Genomic DNA, 15,113 nt, shown 5'->3' with positions numbered 1-15,113 from the left:
GGAGGGGAGGGAAAAATGAGCATTTCCATGGGAACTTTTTGGATTGCTTCATTTTAGGGTCATTGTGTGAGTACTAGTTCTTCTCTTCTTTACCCCACCCCTGACGGTGCGATAACGTCGCACCAGGGAAAAAGGGCTGTCTGAAGTTGAACGGCAGCAAGTAAAGAAGCAGGTAGGCGAGATGCCCTGCTCGGTGCTTAGGGTTTGTCACCCAAGGCCTTTGCCCTGTGTCTCCATCCCTGCCAGAGCTTCAAAGCAACTCAGGGTTTGGCCGACCTGCCATGCATGGTTGTGATGGATCCCAGCTGTGTGGAGCGGCATAAAGGAGGCAGAGCCTTTTCCCACAAAAAAAATGTCAATGCTCGCAGTGATTTTCAACCCCAAGGACCTTTGCCTACGAATCCTCTCAGTTTCCTTGCCACCTCCATAGCCTATCAACAAATCAACTCAGTTTTTCTTTCACAGACAATTATGCTTCCCACTTCTTCCTTTGGCACAAGGAAAAAACAGTCGCAGAGGCTTCCCGAGCTGAGCTGGAGACATGGCTGCACCCACAGCTACGAGTGAGGAAAACGCTGCTTGTTTTCACTCACTACCCAAAGCACGACAGCCTGTTACACAAAATCAGCAGCAAAGCTCCCCCCACTTTTGCAAAAAAAAAAACCAAAAAACTTATGTAACTCTGCAACTAATCTTTGCTAATCTTAAGCAAGGCATTTAAATCTGGGGAATAAGCCTATTCTTCTTGCCCACCCCCCCCCGCCCCCAGCCTATCTATACAGTGAAAAAGGAAACAAATAGAAGCAAAGTTCACAGCCTTGTGATTATTCCTTTCAAAGAGAGCAAAGTGGCAATGTGTCCCGAGTCTGCTCCGAAGTAAACCCTCCTGCCCTGCCATTTCCCATGCACAGCGACCGAGACCTTAAGAGAAAAGCTGCTTTTGTCCCGATTATCACTTGCTCTTAGCTAAAGCATGGAAATCTCTACTCTCGCAATGTACCATTGCCTTGCTTTTGTCTGGTATTTTTTTGTTACCTATTCAATCACACACATAAGAACAGAAGAGCGGCCATCTGAAGTGTTCCTTTACGGTGGGCAGTGGAAATATTTGACAGTCCTCAATCTGGTAAGCAAATCGTGTTGTACAGTGATACCAATTTGTCTATTTGTTTGTCTGCCATCTGTGCCTCAAGACATATGCAGCTGGTATATTTGCTGCTGTTAAACTGCTTCCTTTAATGGTTTATACTCCAAAGGAAACTAAGGAGGGATCCATGCTTGTGCTGTGAAATGTATTGACAGGTTTTATGCACAAAGAATATTGGCTGGCGAGCTGCTTGGCTTTCAGAATGTACTCTGAAGCTAGCTGCCTTCTTGTAAAAGAGACAAGCTATCAGTGAGGAGAGGGACAGAAAGGTAGGGTATGTCCAGGCAGGACACGTGCAAGTTTGATGCATGTTATCTAACCCTTAATTCAATACACATTATAATGCTGCTTGGAGTTTTACTTCCATTTTTTAATAGGCTTTTATGTCCTGGAAATTACAGAAAAGGTAAAACAAAGCATAGCACGGTGTTAATTTAGCCATTCACAGTACATGCTTAGTTTGACAATCAGTTGGGAGCACGAGGGAAAGAAATTCCAGTCTGCAGAGAGAGGTGCTTGTGACATTATTAGATGTGTTTTAACAGTGCTATCAACTGCTTGCTGCATTTCCTAAAGGTACGCAGAAAAACGTAGGCCGTAATGTGTTCTGGTTCTCCTAATATGATAACGTTTCACAAGATAGCAATCAAAATGAAAGCATGTGAGATACCCTGGTGGAGAAGGCTTGCTCACAGTCCAAGCAGTTCATCAGTGACTCATGGCAGTGGTGGCAGTGGGGTGGAAAGACTGGGCGTGTGGAGAGGGTTCCTACAAGGGACAAATTTCAGGGACACTTGCTAATCTGAAGGATGACCACAGGGACCTCCGTAGCCTTTCATCCATTCTGTGTGACTGTCAGAGTTAAATATCAGTGGGAGGTCTGGCCCGGGGTATGTTTGAGTCTACTTCTACTCTTCAGCAGGAGACAGCCCATGCTGGAGATCAATGGAAGCCTAAAGGCTCCCCAGCTCCAAGTGGGGCCTTTAGAGACCCCCAGGGGGTCGGGAAATTTGGGTCCCTTCCAACCTCAGCCATTCTGTGACTGTGAAATATTTGCAACCAAGAGGAGGTGAATGGCACGTGAGGTGGCTACAACTGCCCAGGCTTCAGGGAGCCACAGCGCGCTTCTCAGTGGCCAAGCCGGCTGTGGAAGGATGAGGGCACATAAATTGCTGCAGTCAGGATGGCATATGTGTGGTTTGTTGCTACGTTGTCTTTGTATCAGTACATCTAGGCTTTTTGTGATGTTTTAAAAATTAATTTTTCTGAAATGCCAGCAATCAAACGGTCAGGATTCAACAACCTTAAGGATATTCAGTTTGTCCTGCTGGGACATATGTCAGTAGACTGAAACACCACCAGCCAAATCCCAGGCAAGGGACTGTGTGCCCAGCTGCTCTCCTTTGTTTTTTGGGGAAAGCTGGCCCTATTAAAGTATCAGCCATACTTTCAGGCAAAACAGTATCTCCACCCCCATCCCCTGGCACCATTATAATATGAGATCTATCACCCAGTATATGACACAGCTCTAAAGCATGAGATCAAGAGGAGAAAGTAAGTAAGTAACACATCTCCCAGTATTCTGGGATGCAGAAATACTCATTGAAATTATCATCCAGCTTTCCTTAGGGACCAGCAGTGGATGATCAGGGAAAGGCTGCACAAGACAAGAGCATGTGTAAGCGTAAAATGAACTTTCCATGGCTCTACCCTCACGCTGGCATACTGACTTAGCCAGAAAATAAATCCAGGCGAAGGTAGCTAATACCCATTCAAAGCCTTCCCTTCATCTATCTAAAGGAAAAACCTGGTACCTTCTCTATCCTGTGGCAATGAGTGCCACAAGGCAAGTGTGCCTTGTGTGAAAGAGCAGTTCATTTTGTTGGTGTAAACCTGCTTCCTGACAACTGAACTGGATGCCACTCTACTTCTGTGTTATAATTTGATCGTCCGCCCCTGTTCACATTTCTTTGCCACTCATTAGAGACCTCTACCAGCTTTTCCCCTCAGTTATGCTTTTCTGCAAGCTAGAAGTCTGAGCCTTTTTCATCTCTCTTCACAAACGGCTGCTTCTTTCATTAAAGCATCCTTGTCGCCCTTTGCAGTAGTTTTTCTAGTTTCAGGAAGGGATAAGTAGGGCAGGCTGCAGTGGTCGAGCTACGAGCACAGCATGGATTTATACAGTGGCCTAAAGGTGTTTCCTTGTCTATTGTTTATCTCTTCTTAACAATTCTTAACTCTCTATTTGTCTTTTTTGATTACTGGTGAGCAAGGAGCTGGCAATTTGAGAGAGCTATCCACAGCAAGTCTAACATTTCTTTCCTGGATGGTGATAGTTAATTTAGGACCCACTGTTGTAAAATATACAGTTGAAGTTGCTTTTTTTTCTGAAATGCATTACATATTGCATTTACCAACACTGATTTTTGCCTGCTATTTGATCTCTCAGGCACTCAGTATCCTGAGATTCTTTGGCAATTTTGCAGTCAGGCTTTGCTTTGACAGGGAAAAAAAAAAAAAAAAAAAGATTTACAAAGCTTTGCCACCTCAGTGTTTGCTCCCTTCCCCAGCTCATTTACAGATCTGCTGAACAGCTCAGGTCTCATTAAATCTCCGTGAACAGGGGCCCTTGCTCCACTTCTCCAGTCCTTTGTCTCCCATCTTTTAACCACTTATTGATCCGATCCCGACGCTAGAACAGAGCTGTCAGCCAATGGGTAGATGGTTTGGGCTGAAGATGTTGCCTGTCTCTCACGCAGAAAATGTGGCAATGGGGCAGGGTGTGCAAAATTACTGCTTCATGGCTGGTAGTCCTTCTACAGACGTGGGTTTTTTCAAGAAAGGATTGCCAAAAAGGGAAAGGAGCCCAGCGAGAGAAATGCCCTCATCCCCCTTTCTCCTGTTGATCTGGACAGCGTTTGTTGGTATCTCCAGGTGGCAAAAGTTTCCTGAGCCACTGTATAAGAGAGGAAGACGGTGAGAAGACAATATGGCCCAGGGGGCCATGGAGCTCCCTGTGGAGCTCCACGGAGCTAGAAGAGTCATCCCATGGTTTGGCATTACACCACTCCCTGTTGCTGCTGAGGGACATCAAGGAACAAGAGGTGGCTGTCAACCACAGACGTCCATCAGGTGCACACCCGACGCATTACGTTTCTGCACCTTTGGAAGTAGTCCCAGGAAACGCCTCGGGGTGCCGGGAGGTACAGTCCCAGGGAAGAAGAGCAGGCAAATGCTTCCCACTGGGCTGTGCTGGTTCAGCGGAGCCGCCACGCTGGGCAGGGCTGGGCCGTGCCTTGGAGGCTTCCCCAGTGCCAGGCACGCAGAGCGCTTGTCCAGCTCTTCTGCCTGTCTCCTCCCAAACTGCGATTGCCTGGCTTCTGGCACTGGCTGGCTGAATTGCTTGGAAATTTCCCCCCCAAAATTCCTCTTAGCTCTTTGGAATTGCATGTAAAAATTTCCTTTTGTGGAAAGCTGCTGTGGCCGGCTCGCTCTGATCTGAAATGGAAATACTGGGAAATGTGACATTTTCCGGGGATGGAAAGGCAGCTTGACTCCTAGCTCTGCTGGAGGGATGCTGGAAGAATTTCTTCTAGATATGACCCTCTTTTATCACCTCATTCAATTCCTCACTAGTCATGCGGCTCTCCCAAGAGAGCTACAGCTCTGACGTTACTTCGGATTCATTTATCTAGTTAATGATCATAGCAATCAAGATTCAGAAAGGAAATATTTTTGTAGGGGGAAAAAAAAAAAGATAAGTGGGTTTTGTATCAAAGGAGTTCATTGGCCAATTATTGAACAAGCAGAAATGACAGATAAAAACAGTTCTGTGTTCATTTGTCTGTCACACAAAACAGTACAAGCTGAATCATTCATTGCCTGAAATATCCGAGCTCATAAAAATCTGCTCACTGCTGTAAATCTATTAGTAAATCATTGCGTAATGAGCACACTGCACCTTTAAAAACTATTAATTACATTACTGCCCCATTTTATTCCTTATGCTTTTGTCTCTCATAATTGAAATGCTTTTCAATTCTCCTGAAAGCTGTTTTTTATTTATTTCAAAATAGACCCAGTATTTAGTATACATATTTTCCAGGTCGCTGTCATGTGAATGGATGTGTGTCTACACTAAATGTTGACTGTTTTGTCTAATAGCCTACTCAGAATATTGGATTTATCCCCCGTTAAAGGCAGACCTTGGAGCCCGATTTATTTGTACTAGTTGGAGATTTCAATATACACATATGGCTAGATCTTATACGCAAAAGTAAATCATGTCAGGTTAGTTAAACAGAAACACCCCTTTGATCACTGCAGCAGATAAAAATTAAGGTTTGTCTTTGTCATGATGACTCTCAGTTTGGAAAATCGATCTGGCCAAATTAAGCATTTCTGCAGCACCTAGCGCCATGGAGCTCTGCGGGGTCTAGAGAGGAAAGCAGCAGCTCTCCAACAGGGATAATCATATCCATATTCTCCTCTTTCTTTGGGTTAATCGTTAGCTTTCTGAATGCTTCCAGTCTTCCTTCTGTTCATGTGGGAATACTTTAGGGGATCCTCTTTATTTACAGCCTGCGGATTTATATTCCATGAGCGGCTGCAATGGATTTGTGAGCGCCAGCACTGCTGTTTGGGAAATTCACAGGACATCTGGAATAATTTGATGTTTTCATGTCCATTTTTTTTTTTTTTTTAATGTCAACATTTTCCCATCGTGAAGGTCTGCAGATTTGGATGCTCCTTTCTTACAGGAATAAGCCTGGAAGAGCACGGGTTTGGAGCTCTGACTTGAGTCTACCGGTGGTGCACCCTGCCAGAATGAGCGTTACTAGGGATGGTTCTAGCTAGGTTCAGTATTCTGGCTTGAAAATTGCTTGTGTGTTCTTCCATTGCTCCTGGAAATACAGGGTAATCACAAACTGACTGAAACCCCTTTGAACCCACGGTGATGGACAAGGGTAGAGCTATGAGCAGTGCAAAAACAAGCTCCCGAGACTCAGTTCAAACTTCTTCAGGAGTTGTTCTTCTCCATGTCCAGCCAGAGAAATGGGCCAGGTTACGCATTCAGATAAGCATTTTCCATATGGAAGACAACATTGTCCTCCCCTCATACAACAGAATATTTACCAGGCTGAGAATGTGGCCGTTTTGGGACTGTTTCTTTTCAGAAATGTTTGTTTTAGTTAATTTTGAAGGGGGGGAAGCAGCAACCAATCCCTGTCCCATGATTAATATAAGGCTGACCGTGAACAAGATAATAATAGCCCCATCCTCTGGGAACCAGGCCTCTCCCTAATTGCTTTATTGGCGATTAGTCACCATGTGTCACCAGACTGTCACCACCCTGATGTTCATTTTTCATGCTTTTTACAGAAAGTTACTGCGGACTCTACAGGGTGTAACAAGAGCTTCTGTTTATTACCAGGCTTTTCTTAGCTCTTCAGGGACTTGGTTTTGGTGTCCCGGTGAGGCCAAGGACTGGGGCAGATGTTTGGGTTGAACATGTGCTTGGGTCTAAGTACGCTGCGACCCGGCACGGACTTTTCTAAACTAGACCTGTGACTTGGAGGGGTGAATCCCTGCTGACTGAAATTGTGCCTGCAGTTACAGAGGCTGATTGTGATAATGGGGAGAGAGAGAGAGAGAAAACCACATTTAAAAGAGCTGGTTTGGGTGCCTCAGAATTGAACAAAACCATATGTGGGTTCTGATGAAGCTGCTTGGGGTTTTTTTATGTAAAAATGTGGCAGTTCACCCCATGCTCTTGAGAGGAAACACGAGGCTTTGCAGCTGAACCGGGTGGTGCATGACCTCCGATACCTTGTCCTGGGTGACCCTGGGCCAGTCACCCAGCCTGCGTCAGCACCTCCCTACCTCCGCCGCTATGGGTCTGCGCAGGGAGGGGGGACATTCCACCAGTGGCACCTGGCTGCAGTCTACTGTGGCGACCATCTGGACTGCGGAAAGGATAGGGAAGGAAGGATGTATCTTTTCCCTTTGCTAGGAAGCCTCAAAATGGATGGGGATGGTTGTGGAAAACTGCAAGGATACTTTGGTCATGCAAACTACGGTCATTTTGCTCCCCAGGAAGACTCAGTCTCTGCAAACTAAAGCTTGCAGAAACCCTTGTTTGACAGTGGGCATGGTGAAATCATAGTCCCCTCCTTCCCTCAGATATTTTGATAATAAAGGAATTTCTGGTGGAAAAGCATTGCGCTAATTCTGTCCCCTCCCAAGTACCACCCTTCTCGGCTCCTTCAGAAACTGATGAAGTAACTGGCCACAATTTCAGACACTTTGCTCTAAATAAATATCTGATTCAGAGTAAGATCATGGCAAAAGAGATCTCATCCTGAAAGCTGTGTGTAACACAGCCTCTTTCCATTTAAGCATCGCTAGCAGGTCCAGCATTTGCAGTAGGCTGCATTTCCCACATTGCATCACTCTGGTACAACCTACCCTTCAAAAGAAGAGGCCACCCCATGAGTTAACAGAGCTGAACTGGGCTCGGTGCTGAATGCAAGGTAGCGGGAGAAGTATTTTTTTGATCGGCTTTGCCTTTGTGCGTCTGACAAATCTGGTTCAGCATGATCTGCTGTGTAGGGTTAGGAGAGAAAACGAAGTAATCAGAAAAGCAATATTGGCTTAAACCACAATATTGTGACAATTTGATATACAGTTTGCAGAATTCTGTTTTGTCACTGTGCACTTACCTAATTCTTTACCAAATCCTCCTAGCACCCTCCCCAAACAACCCCACCCTCATTACTTGTAAATGAATTAAAGAAAGAAAAAAACCCACAAAACAAAACACCCCCCCCCCCCAACTCCAAAATTCATTAGTTATAAATAGTTTAACTTACTCAGTTTTAGTTACTGAAGTCTGGATCTCTGCTTCTACGCACTTGAAATCCTTTCTTGAATCCCTCTGAGTTCAGCAAAAGAGGTTCTGGTTTTGGTAACTTCTGCACCTAATTCTCATGTTAGAGCATTTTGAGCTACTTGACACTGCGATCAGCTGCACCGTGAGTCCCCAGAAAGAAGGCCCTGTGTTGGCTAAATGGTGGGAGAAGCTATCCGGCAATTGCTTTACAGAAAACATTTCCTGGCATATTTTGTTCTCTCCTGCTTCTGCTCAGATACTTTGAACGTTAACAATTAACACGGGAAGTGTGAGGGAGCTGGCTTTCAACATCTCCTTCCACCTCTCCCATCTGAATCACATCACACATCTCTGTTTAGTCTATTAAACGAGATACTGTTAAAGTTATCTCCTGAACAACTTTATTTAATCAGTTTCAGTTAGTAAAAAAGATTTAGCCAACAGCTATTTCCCTCACGCAGGCTTGCAGCTCACAAACAAAACAGCTCCCTGAAGAGCAAGAACAGAGTTCATTGAGGAACGTGCTAATGAAAGCTGGATGAGTTTCCCTCATTAGGTGTAATTACTTTAGGTTTTGCAGGCTGTCTTCTATGGGGTGTCCTTCCTGGCTGATGTGTTGAGACTAATTAAGAAACTGCGATGTGCTAAGTGCGTAATTTCCAGCAGAGACCTTCTTTTCAGTGTCCTGGCTTTCCCAGTGTCCACAGTAAGTAACCTCTGTATGTAAAAATGATGTTTGCATAAATGATTAGGGGTGTATAGCAGCATAACATGCACATGTATAAAATAGATAAGAACTGTAGGCTTTCTTTTACCATTTGAAAATGGATTTGGACCGTTTAGAAGAAGAAACAGTGCTGAGCCTGTCATGGTTGAATGCCAAGCCTCTTGCACAAACTTTAGGGTTGCTGTCCCTGAGTGAACACAGACTGACCCCAAAGGATGAATGAGGTGTAACGTCTCCGTTAATCTCATGGTCCACATAGCTGTGGATTTATCGATTTAGGGCATTTCTCTAAAGGGCAGCGTGGGCCAGGAGGACATGGGAGGGTACCTAAGAGGCAGCAAACTCTCACATCTCCTTCTCTGACTCCAGTGTGGCTTTAAATAAGTGCTGGAGAGAAACGGATTCACAGGACAATAATTATAGTCACAGCCTACATCAGATTCACCATGGATCACCTACTCCCTCACAGACAATGCTGTTTATTGAAATGCTGTTTATCTGGGGCTGTGGGTTGGACAGGAACCGATGGGTTATACATGTAGGTACCTCTCTGTGTGAGTGAAGCCTGCAGCCACCTCTGAATCTCAAAGGGCTGAGAAGTGCTGCTTAAATCTGGTCCACAAGCAGCTCAACCAGCTGGCTCACTTAAAAAGTCCTGCCGGGGATGGAGGCAGAGAGACTGGCTAATTTATCTTCCCTGCACAGCAGTATTCACGATGCTGCTGTCATATCCCCCCCAGGCATCCTCACCGTGCCCGCAGGACAGAGGCACAGGGTAGTCCCATTCTTCCAGCATCTCACACCCCTGATTTCCAACCCCAAGCACAAAGTGTGCTCAAATACAAAGCCAGGCCCAAAAAAGTGCAAATCAGCTTCCAGGTATCAGTAACCGATACCAGGGTTCATTTCCTCCAGTTAAGTTCTCCCACTGTAAATCCTCCTCTGTTGGGAAAATAATGGGTGCCGACAGTGCAGCTTGCTCTGCAGTTTAGGAATTAGGCTTATGAATTGTGAAGATAAGGGTAAGTTTTATGTGAACTGTCTTACCAAGATCTGTTTTTACTTTGTTACTGAGCAGAACAAATGCTGTGGCTTGACAGCGAATCCCTCGAGGAAAACTTCTGGACCATCAAAAGATCCCATCTGCAAAGGGGGGGGGGGGGAAGAAAAGTTTAAAGCTAATCTGGTATTCCACAGAAAATGTCGGTGTTAACAGTTTATAAAAGAGGTTTTTCTCGCAGTATCAACACAGAAAACTGCACCTCAGAGTAAATTCTTTTCTTTATGTTGTAACATGTGAGATATGTGAGTTTATCTGGCAATATCACCATTTTTTGTGTAGGAGATGTTTTGCCTTCTCAGAAATGAAAGCACTAGCCAAATCCCATCAATTATGTTTGTCTTTCATTTTGAAATTTCTTTCATTTTGTATTTTGGTTCCAGTTTGTGTCTATGTCCTTTTGGACACTGTATACCTACAACCGAGAGCTGGTTTACCCCAAAAGCCTTGACGGAATCATCCCGCTCTGGTTAAATCATGCTATGGTGAGTAAGAAACACCCCTGCCTCTCACAGAGAAGAGAGACTTCGCAATGCATGTCCCACCGTTGCATTGTGTCCCTTTCCAGAAGAGTTTCATGGCTTCTTCTTTCTCACCTCCTCCTTCCTACTTATCTGAATCTGATGGTGAGCTGTATGCAGCAAATAGATGCATGTGCTTGAAGTCGTCTCAAGAAGCCTTTCAGCACACAAGGAATGTCAGTGAATCAGTGCTTGTCAAACCTCTGAAGTCAATTGTCGTGGTTTAACCCCAGCCAGCAACTGAGCACCACGCAGCCGCTCACCCCTCGCCCCTCCCAGTGGGGCGGGGAGGAGAATCGGGGAAAAAAGTAAAACTCGTGGGTTGAGATAAGAGCAGTTTAGTAACTAAAATTTAAAATAATAACAATAATGATAATACAAATACAATAACAACAATACTAATTGTAATGAAAAGGAATGTAACAAAAAGAGAGAAATAAAACCCAAGAAAAGACAAGTGGTGCACAATGCAATTGCTCACCACCCGCTGACCGATGCCCAAGCAGTGATCCACCCCTCCCGGCCAACTCCCCCAGTTTATATACTGGGCATGACGTTCTATTGTATGGAATATCCCTCTGGCTAGTTCGGGTCAGCTGTCCTGGCTGTGCTCCCTCCCAGCTTCTTGCACACCCGCTTGCTGGCAGAGCATGGGAAACTAAAAAGTCCTGAATTTAGGATAAGCGCTACTTAGCAACAACTAACACATCAGTGTGTTATCAACATTATTCTCACAATAAATCCAAAACACAGCACTGTACCAGCTACTAGGAAGAAAATTAACTCTATCCCAGCCGAAACCAGGACATCAATGAAATTATGTGTAGTCATAAGGAAAAAAAAGAAAATCTCTTCTCGGTTATTGTAGCTCAAAAAAGAAATTGTTTCTGCAAACAGAAGTCTATGAAATACAAAATGGCTGGGAGTATAACAAAGCAGTTCCAAATTTTTAAAAAAGGTGAAAGAACCAAAGCACATCTGACAGCTCTACAGCTAATAAGCTAATGTGTGCACAGCTTTGAATAGCTGAATTGCAATGATTTTTTACAGATTTTCTATAAATACTTTCCAGATTTCTCCTTCATTTGCTCTGGCTGTTTTTATGATGCGTTGAATAATCACATATTTCTCATCAGTCAAGTGTAAGGAGGCTGACAGTAACATGGAAACCGTGGGTGGATTGTAAGGTCAAGGAGGCCTCGTGGGGCTAATGGGAAGGGGGAGAGAAGGGAGAGGTTCAGCACTAGACTGAATCAGAGAAGCCAGAAAGTATGAAATAATCACACAGAAGACTCATTTCTCTCCAGACTTCATTTCTAAAGTACAACGCTTTGCAACCCGCTGCAGCAGTTCCCAATGCGTGTTGAAGGTAAATGCGGGAGGCTTTGGGGTTTCTGGCTGAGGACACTTGCTAAAGGTTTTGAGCAGCCACTTGGTTTAGACAGGCGTATTCAGATACGTGTGCCTGGAATCCAAACACACATAGGCATGTCCGCATTACTGATATCCGAGTGATAAACTGCAGCCATCGTGCACTTTTAACCTTATCACCTGCTCTCTGCCCACTAATTTATCTCCACCAGGGCCTTTACATGGCTGTCCAAACCTCCGCACAGACGCAAACGGGCACCACTCTCTCTCAAAACCGTCGTCCACCAACAAGAAAGATTCCCTGTGTCCTCAGCATCACGCTGGTTTCAGGTCCGGGATTTGGTATGGGCGACTGGTTGCAGTTTAAAGTCTTCACGGTAGTGGATGTGCTGGGGAAGGGGAGGGCACAGGGTGGAGCTGAGAGGAGATGGGCTTTGCTGCTTGTTTTAATCCCGGCGCACAGCTGAGAATTTGCCCTTTCCATTTCCACATTTGTTTATGACATGGGAAGGTTGAGAGGTGGTAGAACGTACATTTTTATTTCATGTGCAAGAACTCTTTGCAGGAATCCCTCACACATATTCGTTGTAACTTCTTTCTTACCCTGCCTACATCTACATTTCATAACAGAGTCATTCTGACAACAACAAAAAGCTTTTCCATTTCAGAAATGTCAAAAACAGGTGTTAAAGAAGGAAAACAATTCTTCCTCAAAATTATTTTGACGAGAGAGAAACTTCACATAAAGCGAACCTTTATCACAACCTAGTATTTTATTTCTAAAGCTCTTAATACACTGCAGACATCTTGTGCTTGACAGTTCCTGGGTGGGAAATTTTCCTTCCAGTCACTATTGAGTGTAAAACATCTGCTACCAGCGTAGACTGATCCCCGCTATTGACGATCCCCATGTTTTGGGACACCTTCCAACAGGTGCCTTCAGGCTTAGCTGAGGCGTGCATTTCTTCCAACCCAAAATATCCGCTGGGAACGCCAGGAAGATCCAGGGAGCTACTGACACTGTAAGGGACAATCTCCCAGTTCTGATTGCCAAGCCGACGCTTTTTCTTTGGGTTCATTTCCTTGCACATTGCTATACTTTATGGCTCTGAGATTACAGACTTTTCGTGGCAGATTGAGGCAGCATCTAGCTGGCTTTGGTGGAAAAAGACGTCGGTGTATCAGTAGTAGACGTCAGTGCCGTATCATTTGCAGTGGGAGTATTTTTTTTTATCTCAGTCTATTTTAACGTTGTAAATAGGGAAAGCATATGTTGTTATGTAACTGAAGAGTGAACCTAAAAAATAACCATGCAAAAACACTTCAGGAATACCAAGCTCCTTGAGTTCACGGTGATGCTGCAGCACCTTCCTTGCAAAAATGAACTAGCCATTTATTTTTCTCACATTTACTGCTCTTACAGCGGGAAAGTGTCATTGCCCACCTGGTAACCCAGAGTCGTACAGAGAGCATTACATTTTAGGCATATTTTTGCACTCTGAGCAGAAACATTTTCTGTTTTGCAGAAAGGATGGCTAATGCAGAAGGGAATCTTGCTAAAATTTGAAGGAGGCCAAATACTCCAGACTATCTGTGTTTCTCTCTTTGCATTTCTACTGCATTTAACCCAAGGGCTACGCCTCAGTTTCCACTTCTGTTTGCCTGGGGTAATTATGTTTTACCATCTTTATACAAAACTTTGAGCTTCATAGATGAAAAAAACCACCCTACTTATATCTCAAGCACAATTATTTTATTTGAACAAGATTTTCGAAGTGGAAGATGGCTCAGACAAAAGATACGCTGGCCAATTCGTCAAGTGAAATTGTTTATTTCTTTCCCAGTCATCTCTTTTCAAGCAACACCTGGATACTCTCCAGAAGGCGACTAACTGCTGGGAACAGCCTGGATTAAATCATATGCATTTATTAATCAACTCAATGGCAGTGTGGGGAACACTACATTTTGAAGGGGCTGGCAGAATTGAACGCTAAACAAAGAGGGGCAACGGTGGGTCAGAAGAGATCACTCAAAAACATTTTAATCTATAACAAAAGAAAAGATATACATCAACGTTGACCAGATGTGTTCACAAAAATGGTAATGGTACAATTGCCTTTTTGTAAAGGAGGTTTATATTTTCAGTCTGTAAGGCACAGTTCTCATAAAAAGCAAATTTTCTTGTAAAAAGCACAATTATATTTATTTTCAGGCTAGAGCTAAGTTTAGTTTAGCCACCTCTTTTCCTAATTTATTCTGTAGCCATGTTATCCTCTCGCCTTGACAAAAATCAGCATTTTAGTGTCCTGGGCACTTTACTGACACACAGTTATGAACTGTGCATGTTCTGAAGACCTTGTAAGCTAAATAAGTAAGGACAAAAAACAGAGGGATGGTAAATGGAGGCACAGAAGAAAAATGACTTACCTGGCAGACTTTCAGCAAAGGTGACAACAGACCCCACATGGCCTGAGCCTCTCAAGCGCCTTTGCACTTTGCCTCGATGAAGCTAAGCAGTATCTGACTGTAAAAAGAAAATGCAAGGGAGTGAAAGAACAATGTGGGTGCATATAAGTAATTTTCCTTCACTGAAGCAAGCCACCGATGCCCTGAGAGTAAGAATACCAGCAAAACTCGCCACGTCCCCTCTCATCTTGGAGCTTCTTGGTATCTGCCCGCTGCTTGTGTTCTGCCCACCTAGCTAAACCATTACCTTCCCTAGTGTGGACACAACTACATCAACAGAAATGTTATTTTGGATCAGTATGATTTACTTCCATCTAGAAAAGAAAATAAGTTCTATGAGTACAAATTACTCTTACTCCTATGTGAGGGCATCTATGTGAAGGATTATATCTTCCTACAGCTATTTTAGGTTAAATAGCTAATAGTGGTACAACACTAACCAACCAAGGGGGTGCAAAATCAGTGTGTGGAGCCGAACCCGCTTGTCCAGGCCACTCTAACTGGACTTCTGCTCCAAGTGTGTACACAAGAACCGCCTCAGGCTCATCTCGGACCATCTTAAATGATTCTCCTTGCAATTGGTATTTAATGCTTAATAACTCTTGCATATTTACACAAGAGAGAAACATTTCCATTTGTTTGCATTTCACAGTATCTCAATTTTAAGCTGTCTGGCAACTATGGACATTCATAGGCTTCCAATTACATTCAGCTTTTGGCAAAGAAGAAGAATGTGTGTGTGAGGGATATGGCACATGAAATTAATCACCCCACATGTTTAAGAGCAAAGATGCTCAGCTTTTCCCAGCATTACATATATTTTTTTTTTGAAGTTTCCATTTTTGTTGACATAAGCCCATTTCCTCAGGGAGAAAGTATGTGTTTCACAGACAAATATTATGGCAGGGAATCCTCCCTGGCTGCTGCTA

General features: G+C 44.0%; 1 protein-coding gene across 1 annotated transcript in view; it reads left to right on the top strand.

Annotated features, from left to right (window-relative positions):
• Positions 1 to 973: 973 nt before the first annotated feature.
• The window catches only part of ADTRP (androgen dependent TFPI regulating protein), a 32,843-nt gene continuing 18,703 nt past the window's right edge, over positions 974 to 15,113 (top strand). Inside the window, exons 1-3 of the mRNA XM_050891274.1 lie at positions 974 to 1,126; positions 8,611 to 8,745; positions 10,210 to 10,311. Of these exons, the coding sequence (XP_050747231.1) occupies positions 974 to 1,126; positions 8,611 to 8,745; positions 10,210 to 10,311 (390 nt within the window). The remainder of the gene's footprint in view (positions 1,127 to 8,610; positions 8,746 to 10,209; positions 10,312 to 15,113) is intronic.

This window comes from Gymnogyps californianus, chromosome 2, assembly GCF_018139145.2.
Source record: "Gymnogyps californianus isolate 813 chromosome 2, ASM1813914v2, whole genome shotgun sequence".
In the NCBI taxonomy this organism is placed as follows: domain Eukaryota; kingdom Metazoa; phylum Chordata; class Aves; order Accipitriformes; family Cathartidae; genus Gymnogyps; species Gymnogyps californianus.
Note: the sequence above shows the minus strand (reverse complement) of the source record. Positions and strands in the feature narration are given on the sequence as shown.